We start from the raw sequence: 12,840 nt of genomic DNA on the forward strand, positions 1-12,840 counted from the left end.
TTTTTTGCTCTTGGTTTATATTTATATATATATCAACCAAGAGCAAAAAAAAAAAAACACGAGTAAGAATAAGACAGGTTAAATAAAGATATATACATATCCCACATTTAGATATTTGTAATATAATATTTCTATTTATGTAAAGGGTACTAACTTAATACATTGTTGTACTTAGAGTTGAGTGTCCTGCGTCATGACGCACTAGCGTACAGACGTGTACAGGCACGCACTATGATAACCGGAAGCATCAATAGAAACGATTGAGGAACGAAAAAATATCACCTGTCGATTTTGTTCAGATATCTCTTCTCCACTTAATCTCCACATACCATTTCCACAACACCCATACCCTTACGGTAATTATTTGTCGCCTCAGTCTGGACGGATAAAGCAGAGCTGGCAGTGTAATTCTTTGCGCAAACGGGGGGTTTTGGAGGTGCGTTATAGCCTCGCGACAGAACAAATGTAAACAAGCAGCTGATCAGCTGTGCGGCCGAGGACGCGCAAGGAGACGACGTGATGACAGCGAGCCGCAGGGTTTGACAAACACATTCTGCATCATATAAAGCCAAATTAGAGATGTATTTGCTTATTGTAGAGCTTTTGTAGATGTTATAGCAGTACACGAGGACACATACAAAACAGATACAAAACAAACGGCTTATTAATTTATTATTAACATGTTTTGTCACTGATTAGAAGAGTGATGAATAGATTTATTTGTCTTAATATCTGCTTGAAGATCGGATAACTTCACGTCTAACAGGAAAAGCAACAGGATTCGAGAAATAGCAAGGGAAGAATAAGGTTAACAGTCCCTTCTGGGCCCCACGGAATAAATAAATATTAGAAACGTATTAATATTTACATGAAGCTGGAAGTTTAAGGCACCCTAACATCACTTCTCCTGGAGAGCAGCACAGGTAACAAACAGTGTATAAAAATGTTTTTATTTATCAAAATGTTGTTGCATAGCTTTGTCATACGAAGCTAAACACACCTTTGCACAGACTTTGTTCAATTTCTTTTCCATTTGCAATTTACCTCTTTACAACCAAGTAACATAACTAATCTACTAAATATGTGCTTATATATATATATATATATATATATATATATATATATATATATATATATATAGCTTTTTAATGGTAATATTGCATATAATATTCATATGCATTAATAATGAGTAGCAAGATATGAGCAGCAAGATATTTAGTACAAAATGCATAAATAATTATTATTGTTGCCAAAAAAAAAAAAAAAAAAACTAATATATTATTCTGTGAAAAAACTAAGCCCATTTTTCTTGAATTCCCAGTAAGGCTGAAGGATCAGGACTGTCATGGCACACCAGCAGATGCCGAGCTCTCAGAAGGCTCTGATGCTGGAGCTGAAATCCCTGCAGGAGGAGCCAGTGGAAGGTTTCCGCATCACACTAGTGGAAGAGTCTGACCTTTACAACTGGGAAGTGGCCATCTTTGGCCCTCCAAACACACTTTATGAAGGGGGCTACTTCAAGGTAATACCTGTGTGGATTTAAATTATGTTCTTAATGCTTACCAATGAACTAGAATGGAGCGAGTCAGATAAAGCAGTTCAGGTCTGCATAATATTTAATTCAGTGGTGTCCCTCACATACTTGTTCTCCCATGTTTTGCACTCAGGTTCTTTGCCTGGTGGTGCGTTCCTTATACTCTAGATCTTTAGCCCTGATAGATATTAATGACATCTCGATATGAGAGCTACAAAGAGAAAGACAGTATGTTTCAACTGTATTTTCTGTGTTCACTACTTATTCTCATTGGCATATTATCAACTGCAGTAGCCAGTACTTTCACAGGGATGCTGTCCTCAAATTTAATTGTAAATATTCTGATATTTATTTTATCATAATATGCCACAGGTCACAGTCTTTGGTGAAATTTTATTTATGAATTTAGGGTAGCAACTTTCAAGTATCATCACTTACTCACCAATGGATCCTGTGCAGTGAATGGGTGCCATCAGAATTAAGTGTTAAAACATCTGATAAAAACATCACAATAATCCACAAGCTGCTTGTTTGTAAGAAAAAAAACACCATTAAGGCATTTTGAACATAAAACGGTTGCCTTAGAAATTACACGCTTCACTTTTAAATCTTTTTAATGAATGGCAAGTGCCTCATAAAACATAAAATCACCCCCCAAACATTTTCAATATTCACTTTCTGTCTTCCATCATTCTATAACTGAACAGCCATAGCCCAACTGCATAGTCTATGACTCTTGAGTGATATACTGTGTCTAATGCAGCATGTTTTAACAAAGATTATGGTATCTTTCTAAACACAGGCTTGGGTTCCACCCATACTTAAAATACCAAAGTATTTAAAATGTGCATCTGTCAGGCCTCAGCAAGATATTGCATCTTTGGTGAATAGCATTTGTAAATTGTTTTGGCAAAAACAGTGTGTATTTTCTTATTGTTTATGTGTGTCAGGTTTTCTAACTTCAAAGAATTGCATAATTTGTTCCAGTTTATTTCTAATGATCGTTAATGGAGGAAGTTAGATTAGATCCGGTTTTAGCTTTCTAACACTAAATGCTGTGGCTGAGACTCATATTTTCATTCACACTGTCAAAGTCACGCTGCAGTCTGACTTGAGCACTAGCCAGTTCATGTAGTCTGACACACAATCAGCAGTCAACAGCAGAGGTGAGTTGCAGGAATCCCACTTGCAGAGAAGATACAGTCTCAGCAGCACTACACTCATGTTTAAAGCAATAATTCAATCAGAAATGTCACTTCTCTCATTATTTACTCACCCTCATGTCATTTCAAACAGGTTAGCTTTCTTTATATTATGTGCAACACAAAAGGAGTGAAGAACGTGAATGAAATTTTAATTAAACAACCACTCTTGAGGTTTCAATCTAATGTGTCCTTTCCATTATGGACTGATTAATAATGGCTCATTTACCAGTTATAATATGGCTCATATGCAAGCTAATAATGCTCCTTGTTTCACTCTGCCTCTTTCCCTAGGCCCATATAAAATTTCCTATCGACTACCCCTATTCTCCTCCGACCTTCCGATTCCTCACCAAGATGTGGCATCCAAACATCTATGAGGTGAAAATGCTATTGTTTGCATGTTTACTGTGCCACTAGCTCCAACAATTGGATTACAACAGTGTAAAACAATAGTAATCATATAGTAATAATGTTGCCATTGTTATGTAATGTTCATCTCTCAACCCTAGAATGGCGACGTGTGTATTTCGATTCTCCATCCTCCTGTGGATGACCCTCAGAGTGGAGAGCTGCCCTCAGAGCGATGGAACCCCACACAGAATGTCAGGTATTATTGTGAAAATACCCACAATTACACTCGAATAAATGCTGTTCTTTTGAACTTTCTCTTCATTAAAGAATCCCCCAAAAAAGTATAACTGTTTTCAGTATTGATAATAATAAGAAATGTTTCTTGAGCAGCCAATCAGCATATTAGAATGATTTCCAAAGGATCATGTGACACTGAAGACTAGAATAATGATGTTGAAAATTCTTGCGTCACAGGAATAATTTTTTTTTTTTAAATATATAAAATCGAAAAGTGACATATTAAATTCTAATATTTTACAATAGTACTGTTTTTACTATTTTTTGATTCAATAAAAATTCAGACTTGCTGAGCACAAGGATTTTTTTTAAGGGCTTTTCCCAAAATCCTAAATCCTGAACAGTAGAGTAACGTGTGTGTTTGTCTATAGAACAATCCTGCTGAGCGTGATCTCGCTGCTTAATGAACCCAACACCTTTTCTCCTGCAAATGTGGACGCCTCGGTCATGTTTCGCAAGTGGAGGGACAGCAAAGGCAAGGACAAGGAATACGCAGAGATTATAAGGTACGCCCACTTTATCCTTTAAATGACTGACTTGGTTGATAAAACAGGTGAAAAATTTCAATAGACTTACTTTAAAGTAAAGGAGCTAAGCTATATCTAGAGCTCTAGAATATCATGGAGACATGGCCATGTGTGTGCTTTTGACTTGGGCTTGTAAGCATCAACGCTGAACACTCCAAAATTTGCTTGTACTCTGGGAAAAGAAGTGAAATATATTTATACATGCGGCTGTTACATTTGAAACTGTTAAAAAAAACTGTGGAGCCTTAATTAATTTGCAGATATTTCAGCTACGTGCTAACTTGCTTCAACAGCCACTCAGAATAACTTCATAACAGCAGCAGCACCCTAGCAATTGCCCAGCACCTCCAAGCGTTGTGCACAACTTATTTATTCTTCAGGAAATGTCCAAATTTAACTATACCACTGAGATCTGAGTTGGCTGAGATCTAGATTAAACATTGATCAAGGCCAAATTTTGGCCCAGCATGTTTTCATTGCACCATCCAACTGAAGTTCAGGACACACTGCTCTGAGTGTGTCTTTTTTTTTTCTCTTGGCCAAGTAAATATTGTGAACTTCTCCCTTATTGACATTCTTTCCTAACAAAATGAAAGTCTCTTATGCTCACCAAGGCTGCATTTATTAAACAAAAATAAATCTATTGTGTTCTTTATAAGAAATATTAATGTATTTATTATTATTAATATTTAACATTAATATTGAGAAATATTATGTTTAAACAATTACTCTGTTACTACAGTCTTCAGTGTTACATGCTCCTTCAGAAATCATGCTGATTTGGTGCATAAGAAACATTTCTGTTGAAAACCTTTGTGCTGCTTAATATATTTTGATGAAACCACGATAAATGCATTTCTTTAGGACTCTTTTCATGAACAGACCGTTCAAATAACAGCATTTATTTAAATTAGAACCTATTGGTAAAATTATAAATGTATTTACTGTCACTGTTTATAAATTTAATGCATCCTTGCTGAAAAATTATTAGTTACTTAAAAAAAAGTTAGTTTAAAAAAATCTTACTGACTCCAAATTTTTGAAAGGTAGCATATATTTAGAGACAGTTGTTACTTTTGCAGCTATTCTTAACTGGTTTGCTGACACTGTCTTTGCGTTTTGCGCAGGAAGCAGGTAATATCCACGAAGGCAGATGCAGAGCGAGATGGAGTTAAAGTACCAACGACGCTAGCTGAGTACTGCATCCAGACCAAAGTGCCTTCTCATGACAGTAGCTCTGATCTGCTCTATGACGATCTATATGACGATGACATAGAGGAGGAGGAGGATGATGAAGACGAGGCAGAGGCCAGTGGGATTGGCAGTGAAATGGCCGGGGACTGTTTTGGTGACGAAGATGACTCCGGCAATGAGGAATCTTGACCTCCTTTCACCGTTTCCGTGACACTGACCTTCGCCCTCTCACTATTCTTTACCCTGACAGCCTCATGTTTCAGATTCTCTTTTCCTGTGCTTAAAGCTTTCTTTTTCCACTCTGTTCCAAGATCTCTGTCCTTTTCTGCACCCTCCCGTTTCTAAGTAAAGTACACTTTGGCTTCATAAAACCAGTCATTTTTTGTAAACGTTTCACATCCCACTTTCTCCTGTTTCTCAACCTCAGGGCTTTTGGAAAGTCAAAGCTTGTCAGGCCTCCTTTAACATGTTTATTTCAATATAAATTGTTTTATTGAAACATTTTTTGAGGGCTAGTTCCTTCATAATTAAATTCTGTTGTGATTTACTCCCCCTCATGTTGCGAGAGAAATTTGTTAAGCTGTTTTGAAAAATTTTTCCTTAAAGGTTATAACCAAACAATCCCAGGTTCCAAATACACCTAGTTCCTCTACTATATAGTAGGCAACAACAGTACATGAGAGAAAAAACCCCAAAAAGAATCGACAGATTTGAAAACTTTTATATAAACTCAGTTCTTAGAAGAAAAGTCTGATTTGTGAGATATAAAACTGTAATTGTAAGAATGAATTAATTTAACAAATAATATTACATGGCGGAAACTACATATAAGAATTAAAATAAAAATGGCTGAGATGTAATTCAAAATTCAGAATTAAGAGATGTTAACTTTTTTTAAACAAAATTCAGAGGAGTGAAAAAAGTTTCAGAAAATTAAGAATTGTCCAAATTGCAATATACAGTGGCTTCAGAAGAGGAAAAGGCCACAATTAAGATGTTCCTTATATCACTAAAGCTCTCATTTATGCTCCAGGGCATTGATTCTTGCTTGTTGCGTAACCAAATGCAGTTCGCCTGTTGGAATAAAGAGAGCCGTACAGATTAGGAATATCATGAGGGTGAGTAAATAATGGTAAAACTTTCATTTTTAATCAAACTAAACCTTCAACCCACCCCCATGAGCTAGTTATGCCTGGTAAAATCACCAACAAATGAAGGTTTCCCAGATTTTCCAAGAACTGTCTTTACAGTATAGAGCTCCACTGATTTCAATGTATGTTCCTAAATTCCCACTTTTCCTCAAGAAATATAAATATTCAAGGGTGGGAAAATGGAGCACGAATGGTTCCTTCTCATTCAATTTAAGTGTCATAATTTTGACCAGCCATCCACATCAGCAGGGTCACCTTCACAACTACATCCTCCTATCCGCAGCTCCTACCCCCAAATCAAATGAGCTTTTTGAGCCATTAAATCAGAGTGTCAAATTATATGGCACATGAAGCTGCTTTCAAGTGCTCCGCAACAGTACCATTAATACTACTTCCAGCACACCTTCCTTTTTTCGCTGACCCAGAAACTATGATGAGACTGTTGAAGTCACTATGATGATGTCTCACGTTTATACCCATTTTGGCTGAAGGTAATAATACTGTTCTGCTTATAAATGTACACTTACTCTTGCTAAGAAAACACGTATGAGTGTTCAAGCAGCTGTACCAAACAATTTCCCTTTCTCACCAATTTTGACAATATTGGAGTTTTTTTTTTTTTAAGTAGGGGTTTGAGATCAGTGAATGCTGAGGATATTTCACTCATGGATGTGAGCCCTTTCACTTTTGCTCTTATGTTTTTTTCGTTGGCAACGGTGCTGCTGTGGGCCGTAGCTTTCAAAAGCATGCTTGTGTGTTTTATATGATGTGTCAGTCAGCCGTTGAGGCACGCAAATCTCTATGGTCTCTTTGATTTGGGGTGGAAGCGCAGACGTTTATGCACATGGGGTCTCAGGTACACCTTTATTCCCACAAACCAGCCAAGGACACGGATGCTGACTCCTGGTCCTACGAAACCCCTCTGGAAGGGAGTGTGGATGTGAGGATTGTGAGGGAACGGTGCTCTTGTATTCACTGAACAATCGTTCCTGACTCAGTCGCTCCCTTAAACCTCTGGACTAAGAGCCGAAAGGGTTCAACAGGGGCATGAATCAATTAAATCAGACTGGATTTTACACATTCAGCAAGAGACTCGGTGTATAACACCCCTGTGCACAGCAAAGCGACCAAGTTCATTTCAAGAAGTGTTGTGCTAACGGTGGATTTGTCTTGAAGGTTTTTATTATTTGTGTGTGTCACGATGAGTGTTTTTAATGTTTCATTAATAATTCTTTGACAGGATTTACGTTCCCGAGTCAGACCACAACAAATGAAGTTCAATGCATTTCCTTTATTTTGTAATGATGTTAAAGGCAATAGCATTCTAAATATTCACACAAGGAAGAATGGAAAAATGAAACAAATGATACCCATTTAAATTCTAAAGAGATACAATTCATTTTTGATTGTGTGTATGTGCAGGAGTTAATGCTCCTCAACAATTAAACCATTTTCAATTTTGAACTGAGGTTTAAGTTGAAGTACTAAAATTACTAACTGAAGTCCAAAACGGAAAAAAATAAAGTTAAAAATACTCTAAAATAAACTAATAAAAATGACTTTAAAAAAAATTAAAATGAAAAAATTAATTTAAATAATACTAAAACAACATTAATTCGTGAACAGTGTTTTTCATTTACTGGTTTCATTATAGTTAATAAATTAAGACAATCTGCATGATGCAGGATTCATAGCGAAATAACTTTGCAGACAATTTCTAGATTAATTCTGATGGACCCTTAATTTCAACATCGAAAAAACGTTTGTGGAAAAGTGACAGATTGGAAAATGTGTTATAGAATGAAAAAAAAAAAACAGCATCTCAATACTTGCCACCTCAAAGGATTGTTTTAGGTTATATACAGCGGTTAATGAAGCACTGTTTTATTACCACAGCATAACATCATAATCCACTTACAAGCCCTGTAGTCTATCAATTTTAAGGATTTTTGTCAGTGTGTGTGTTGTTTTTTATTTGTATTTTTTATTGTGAGGCTTTTAAAAATGATTTTCCGTGGTAATTAACAGTATGCCGCAGATGGCGTCATTAGAGCTTACCTCATATTCTTTGGAATCAATGGCAGCATTGTTTTTCTTGTTGGTGGAGATTTAGAGGTTGTGAGATTGTCTTAACATTTTTAACAACTTGGAAGCAACCTATTGTGAATTCAAATTAAATTCATCTTAGCATTAAGAGATGCAAAAAGGATGCAAGTCAAATGTCTATACCCACGGTCAAATTTCATAAATCAAGTCCACTTTTAAACCCTCATTAATATAACAACCTAAAATGATTTTATAAAGATGAGTGCAAGTATGTAACTCTGTCAGTGTCTAAATTTTCAAAACCAAGTGTAAATGTTGCTGTAAGCGCTGTGTTTCTAGATACTGCTGTAAGTGTGTCCTGTAAATCCTGGTATTTTGCCAGCTTGCAGGCTTCCTCTAGTTTGGCCCGGCGGTAATCCTGGTGTTCTTCTGAGAGAATGACCTGTGTGTTTGGATCACGGAGCTCAGCCAACCAGTAGATGGGCGCTTTGTCCTTTCCCTGGACCTGGTAGCTCAACCTCTGCAGGAATCCATCAACCATACGCAGGTGATCTTTACCTAAACCTGCTTCCTCCTGTCTCTCTCAATGTGGTGGTGAAGTCATACTCTCCAAGGTCAACATGACCTCATGAGGTGAGGATAATGAGTTATTCTTTCAGTAAAAATACTTAGAAATTGAAGATGTCTTCAATTGATTTACTGATGACAGGTCATGTGACTTAACTACCAGTAGGCCTATTAGTTGCAGCAATGGTTGTTGCTGTTATTTTTTATTTAATTTTTTACATTTAGTTTATAAATGCTTTACTGGCTCATTTTTTGTTAGTAGAGGCAGGCATTATGGGAAAAATAACATTATTCTTTTAAATAGGCAGGCTTACAGGTAAAGCTTTGGTTCAGCACATGCATCTATCTATTACAGTATTAGCATATAAAACTATTTTTCACTGTGCTTTCAACATTTCACATTATTAAATGCTAAATGAGTCTTAATTAAACTGATACATAATTTGAGATGTTTGAGAAGTTCTAAATACAGGATGTTTTTATTATTAAGCCTATTTAATTATTCATTAAAATATGTAATTACATTTTTAGAATAGCAAAATCGTATATTATTACATTTTAATGTATTTTATTTTTACATTTTAAACTGTTTCTTAATGTTTAAAGATGTGTTGCAATTTTTAGGAAGGCCTATGGTTTATATAATCTTGTACAAACATTATATATAATATTTATTTGGAGAATGTTTTTATTATTACTATGCTTTTTATTGACAACTGAACAGCTCATGTGCAAAGTACCTGAAACTATTCTTTTATTTGAACTGTAAGAGAAAACTATCTCAAACCAGTCTAAGCAGGTCTGTTTGTTGGTTTTAAATGAATTTGAAATTCAAATTTACTGTCATTTTTAGAACATCGCATGACAATGATGAAAAACAAGTTTCTTTAAAAAACAACAGTAGACAGTTTAGAAACGCAGCTTGGAAACCAGCTGGTTTAAGGTGGTTTCCCCCAAGGAAATGTCAACTACAAGTATCCCGAATGCGTTTTATGTCGTTTAAATACAAACCGTGGGATGCTGGACTCGCTTATGTGTGACGTGCATGTAACGTTACCTACCCTTCATTAGCCGCTTATGATGAAATCATTTCACTTAAGCCTAGCCAGTAATGACTGATTGCTCCTTTTTGTTTAGAATACATGCTATATAATCTGGCACGACACATGGAACAGTGCTTAGTATATGTTTTGACAGCGGCTAAACTGTTGCAATGCAATGATGATGTTCAAGAATACGCAGTGTCGCTGCCTGATTGGCTCCCTCAGTGCTAATTTAAATAAAGGAGACTAGATACTTTATTTGTTTTTATAACAGCTATCTAATATAATTTGATTTGGAGGTCTTGGAATGTAAAAATATATTTAATTATTATTATTATTTTATTATGTGATATTACACCCAATCCTGGTTTATAGATGGGAAAAATACAATTATATCCAACTTTATACAAATTCATTTTGATATCGGAGAAACCGCAGTGTAAGTTAGTAATCTGCCAGTTAGTAGTGTATGATTCAGTTTTACACACTGAACAAAGATGTTAAACGCAGTGAGAGGGTCCTGAGCTGAGGGACTGATAGGGGCTGAACGCAGCAGCCGGTGGGCTTGAGATAACAGACTAGAACACACTTCAACCATACAGCACCAAGATACACAACCAACAGGAGCAGCACAGGGTAAAACGGCTTACGATATTTGCTCAGCAATGTCTATGTTGATATGTAAAGTTAAAAGGTTAATTCAAAAATTTAAATGATAGATTGAAAATATATTTAGTTTCGTGTGTTAAATGCTTGAGCATTTTGCATTGAGTAAACTAATTTTATAACTTGACAGTGTTTGAGAAGGCCAGTCATAGCTATTTTATCTAATTATAATGGACATTTTAGTATTATATTTGTAATTCTATGGTATGTATGGTTTCTTTAATATAAAAATATATAATAAATAAATATATAATAAACAAGAACCAAGAACAGTGCGTTTATGTAACTTCAGCACCTTCATATGTGAATGGTATTTAAAGCGTTTTTTATCTTTTCACAGAAGACGTAATTGAAACCGCATCCATGGATAAAAACAAGCCTTCTCGTATGTATTTTATCGGCAAGAAAGAAGATTTTGATCAGGCTAAGAGGATGATTGTGACTCTGGATGGAAGAGATATTCTTATTATATATCACCAAAGAACTTTCTATGCAATGGACCTGCAGTGTTACCGTGAGTAGCATGAAAAACATCTTTGCTTATTTTTCTGCTCTAGAGGGAGACAAAGTAGAAGATTTAGCACTGAAATACAGTATTGCTGTTGAGGAAGTGTGCCAAGTACAGTTCCAGAGGCAAGAGCCCAGAATCAAAAAGGCTTTTTGCTCGGGTCAGCTTAGTGCATATTGGTTCTAATGACACTTTCTTTTCTTACAGATGCCGGCAGTAGTTTGGAGCTTGGAGATATTGAGGTAAAGCCATTTCTGTTGGAGCAGATTCAGTGATCCATAGGTTCACTTGACACACACTGTTACCTCTCATGTGAACTCTGATCCCATTTAATGTGTCATGCACAGGAAGTCAACAAAAAGCTCTGTATTGTGTGCCCAAAGCACAAGTATAAGATCACTCTGGCTGAAGGTGAGGGGTTATACAAGGCAGCCAACCCTGCAGAAAAGCTCTCTACTCCACAGTGGTTTTCCAAAGGAATAAAGCAGAGAGTGCACAAAGTGACGGAAGTAGACGAAGACATCTTTGTGACATTGTCCAACTGCCCTGGGTGGGTTGAGTCAGACTATTATCAGACTGAGAAGGGCAGGGCAGAACTGAGAAAAGCACAGGAATCCAAGGATGGGGATGAAGATGCGAATGCAGATGAAGACGTTTAGTTTTGCAGCAACCGTGAGACGAGAGCTCCAGGGATCCTGAGGGGACTGCATATATTAAGATTGATGATTTCAGAGTCGGTTTGCATGCATAAAACGGCGATTTGACATCATGAATCAAAATAATTTCATAGTCCTTTTTTGTGTCAGTGCCAGGATCTCTACATTGCCATCATTCAGTGATGCCTCTGTCAGCTCTGTTTTGTTGGATGTTTTTAAATAAATGAGTATATGTATACTAAATTAGTATTTTTTTATATATTTAATCAAAAAAGTAGCCTTATGCCACTTTTTATGCATTTGGAAGATGGTTTTATCCTTGAATGTGTATATATATATATAGTTTAGTTTATCATACATTTTAATAAACAAGTTGATTCTTGCACAAACATTTAACTTGGCATTCAATTATTATCTCATAGATGAGAGACAGTGACCATCAACATCAAGCGTAGCAGAAAGAGTAAATGGAAAAGTGCCAGAAATTAGACAGGCATGGCATACATCAGATTTCATTTTTTTAGATTATAAATAATTTGATTTGTTTGGCTTCTGTGTGCGGAGGAGTCCTTCACGGTTGTGTAATTATTTTATAGTTGGATTGGTTGTAAAATACAATTTAGTTTGTAAATGTCTAATTGTCTTTTGCTGACATCTAAAAATTGCCAGATTAGACAAAGCAGTGCTCAACTCCAGTCTTTCTCAGTTCAGAAATTTGGGGTTGGTGAAATTAAAATATAAATATATTTTTAAAGAAGTCTCATGTTCATCATGGCTGCATTTATTTAAAAAAAAAATACTGTAAAAAAACTATTATTATATTTTAAAATAATTGTATTTGATTACATAATAAATGTAATGCCCTTTTTGATAAGTTTAATGCACCCTTACATACAGTCATGTAATAAGACCCTGATCAGTTGTTGTGAAAATGACCCACTGAATGTATATTATCCCTTACTTAACTTCTCACAATATATGGATGATAATGCCATAGTATTCAGTAACTAATGTATCCATGCAGCAGTGTGCTGAGTAAGTAAAATGTATTAAACAGTTCATAATTATTGATTATGAATTTACTCAGCTGAGAGC

The 12,840-nt window shown here is 35.7% G+C and overlaps 2 protein-coding genes across 5 annotated transcripts; both read left to right on the plus strand.

Moving 5' to 3' along the window:
* The first annotated feature begins 200 nt into the window (after positions 1 to 200).
* On the plus strand, positions 201 to 7,725 carry LOC113063917 (ubiquitin-conjugating enzyme E2 R2-like). Its single transcript, XM_026234347.1, has 6 exons — positions 201 to 923; positions 1,322 to 1,522; positions 3,031 to 3,117; positions 3,249 to 3,346; positions 3,759 to 3,893; positions 5,042 to 7,725. Exons 2-6 carry the CDS (start codon positions 1,346 to 1,348, stop codon positions 5,295 to 5,297), a joined length of 753 nt encoding a protein of 250 aa, XP_026090132.1. The 5' UTR covers positions 201 to 923; positions 1,322 to 1,345; the 3' UTR covers positions 5,298 to 7,725.
* Positions 7,726 to 7,917: 192 nt separating this feature from the next.
* On the plus strand, positions 7,918 to 11,988 carry LOC113063918 (Rieske domain-containing protein-like). Of its 4 annotated transcripts, none has more exons than XM_026234350.1 (4): positions 7,918 to 8,938; positions 10,922 to 11,095; positions 11,297 to 11,331; positions 11,437 to 11,748. In XM_026234350.1, the coding sequence occupies exons 2-4, from the start codon at positions 10,945 to 10,947 to the stop codon at positions 11,746 to 11,748; spliced, it is 498 nt and encodes a 165-aa protein (XP_026090135.1). In that variant the 5' UTR covers positions 7,918 to 8,938; positions 10,922 to 10,944. The 4 variants fall into 4 exon arrangements, with proteins under 4 accessions (XP_026090135.1, XP_026090133.1, XP_026090134.1 ...); XM_026234348.1 differs by lacking the exon at positions 7,918 to 8,938 and adding an exon at positions 10,396 to 10,551; XM_026234349.1 differs by lacking the exon at positions 7,918 to 8,938 and adding an exon at positions 10,565 to 10,785.
* The last annotated feature ends 852 nt before the right edge of the window (positions 11,989 to 12,840 follow it).

This window comes from Carassius auratus, chromosome 46, assembly GCF_003368295.1.
Source record: "Carassius auratus strain Wakin chromosome 46, ASM336829v1, whole genome shotgun sequence".
Lineage (NCBI taxonomy): Eukaryota > Metazoa > Chordata > Actinopteri > Cypriniformes > Cyprinidae > Carassius > Carassius auratus.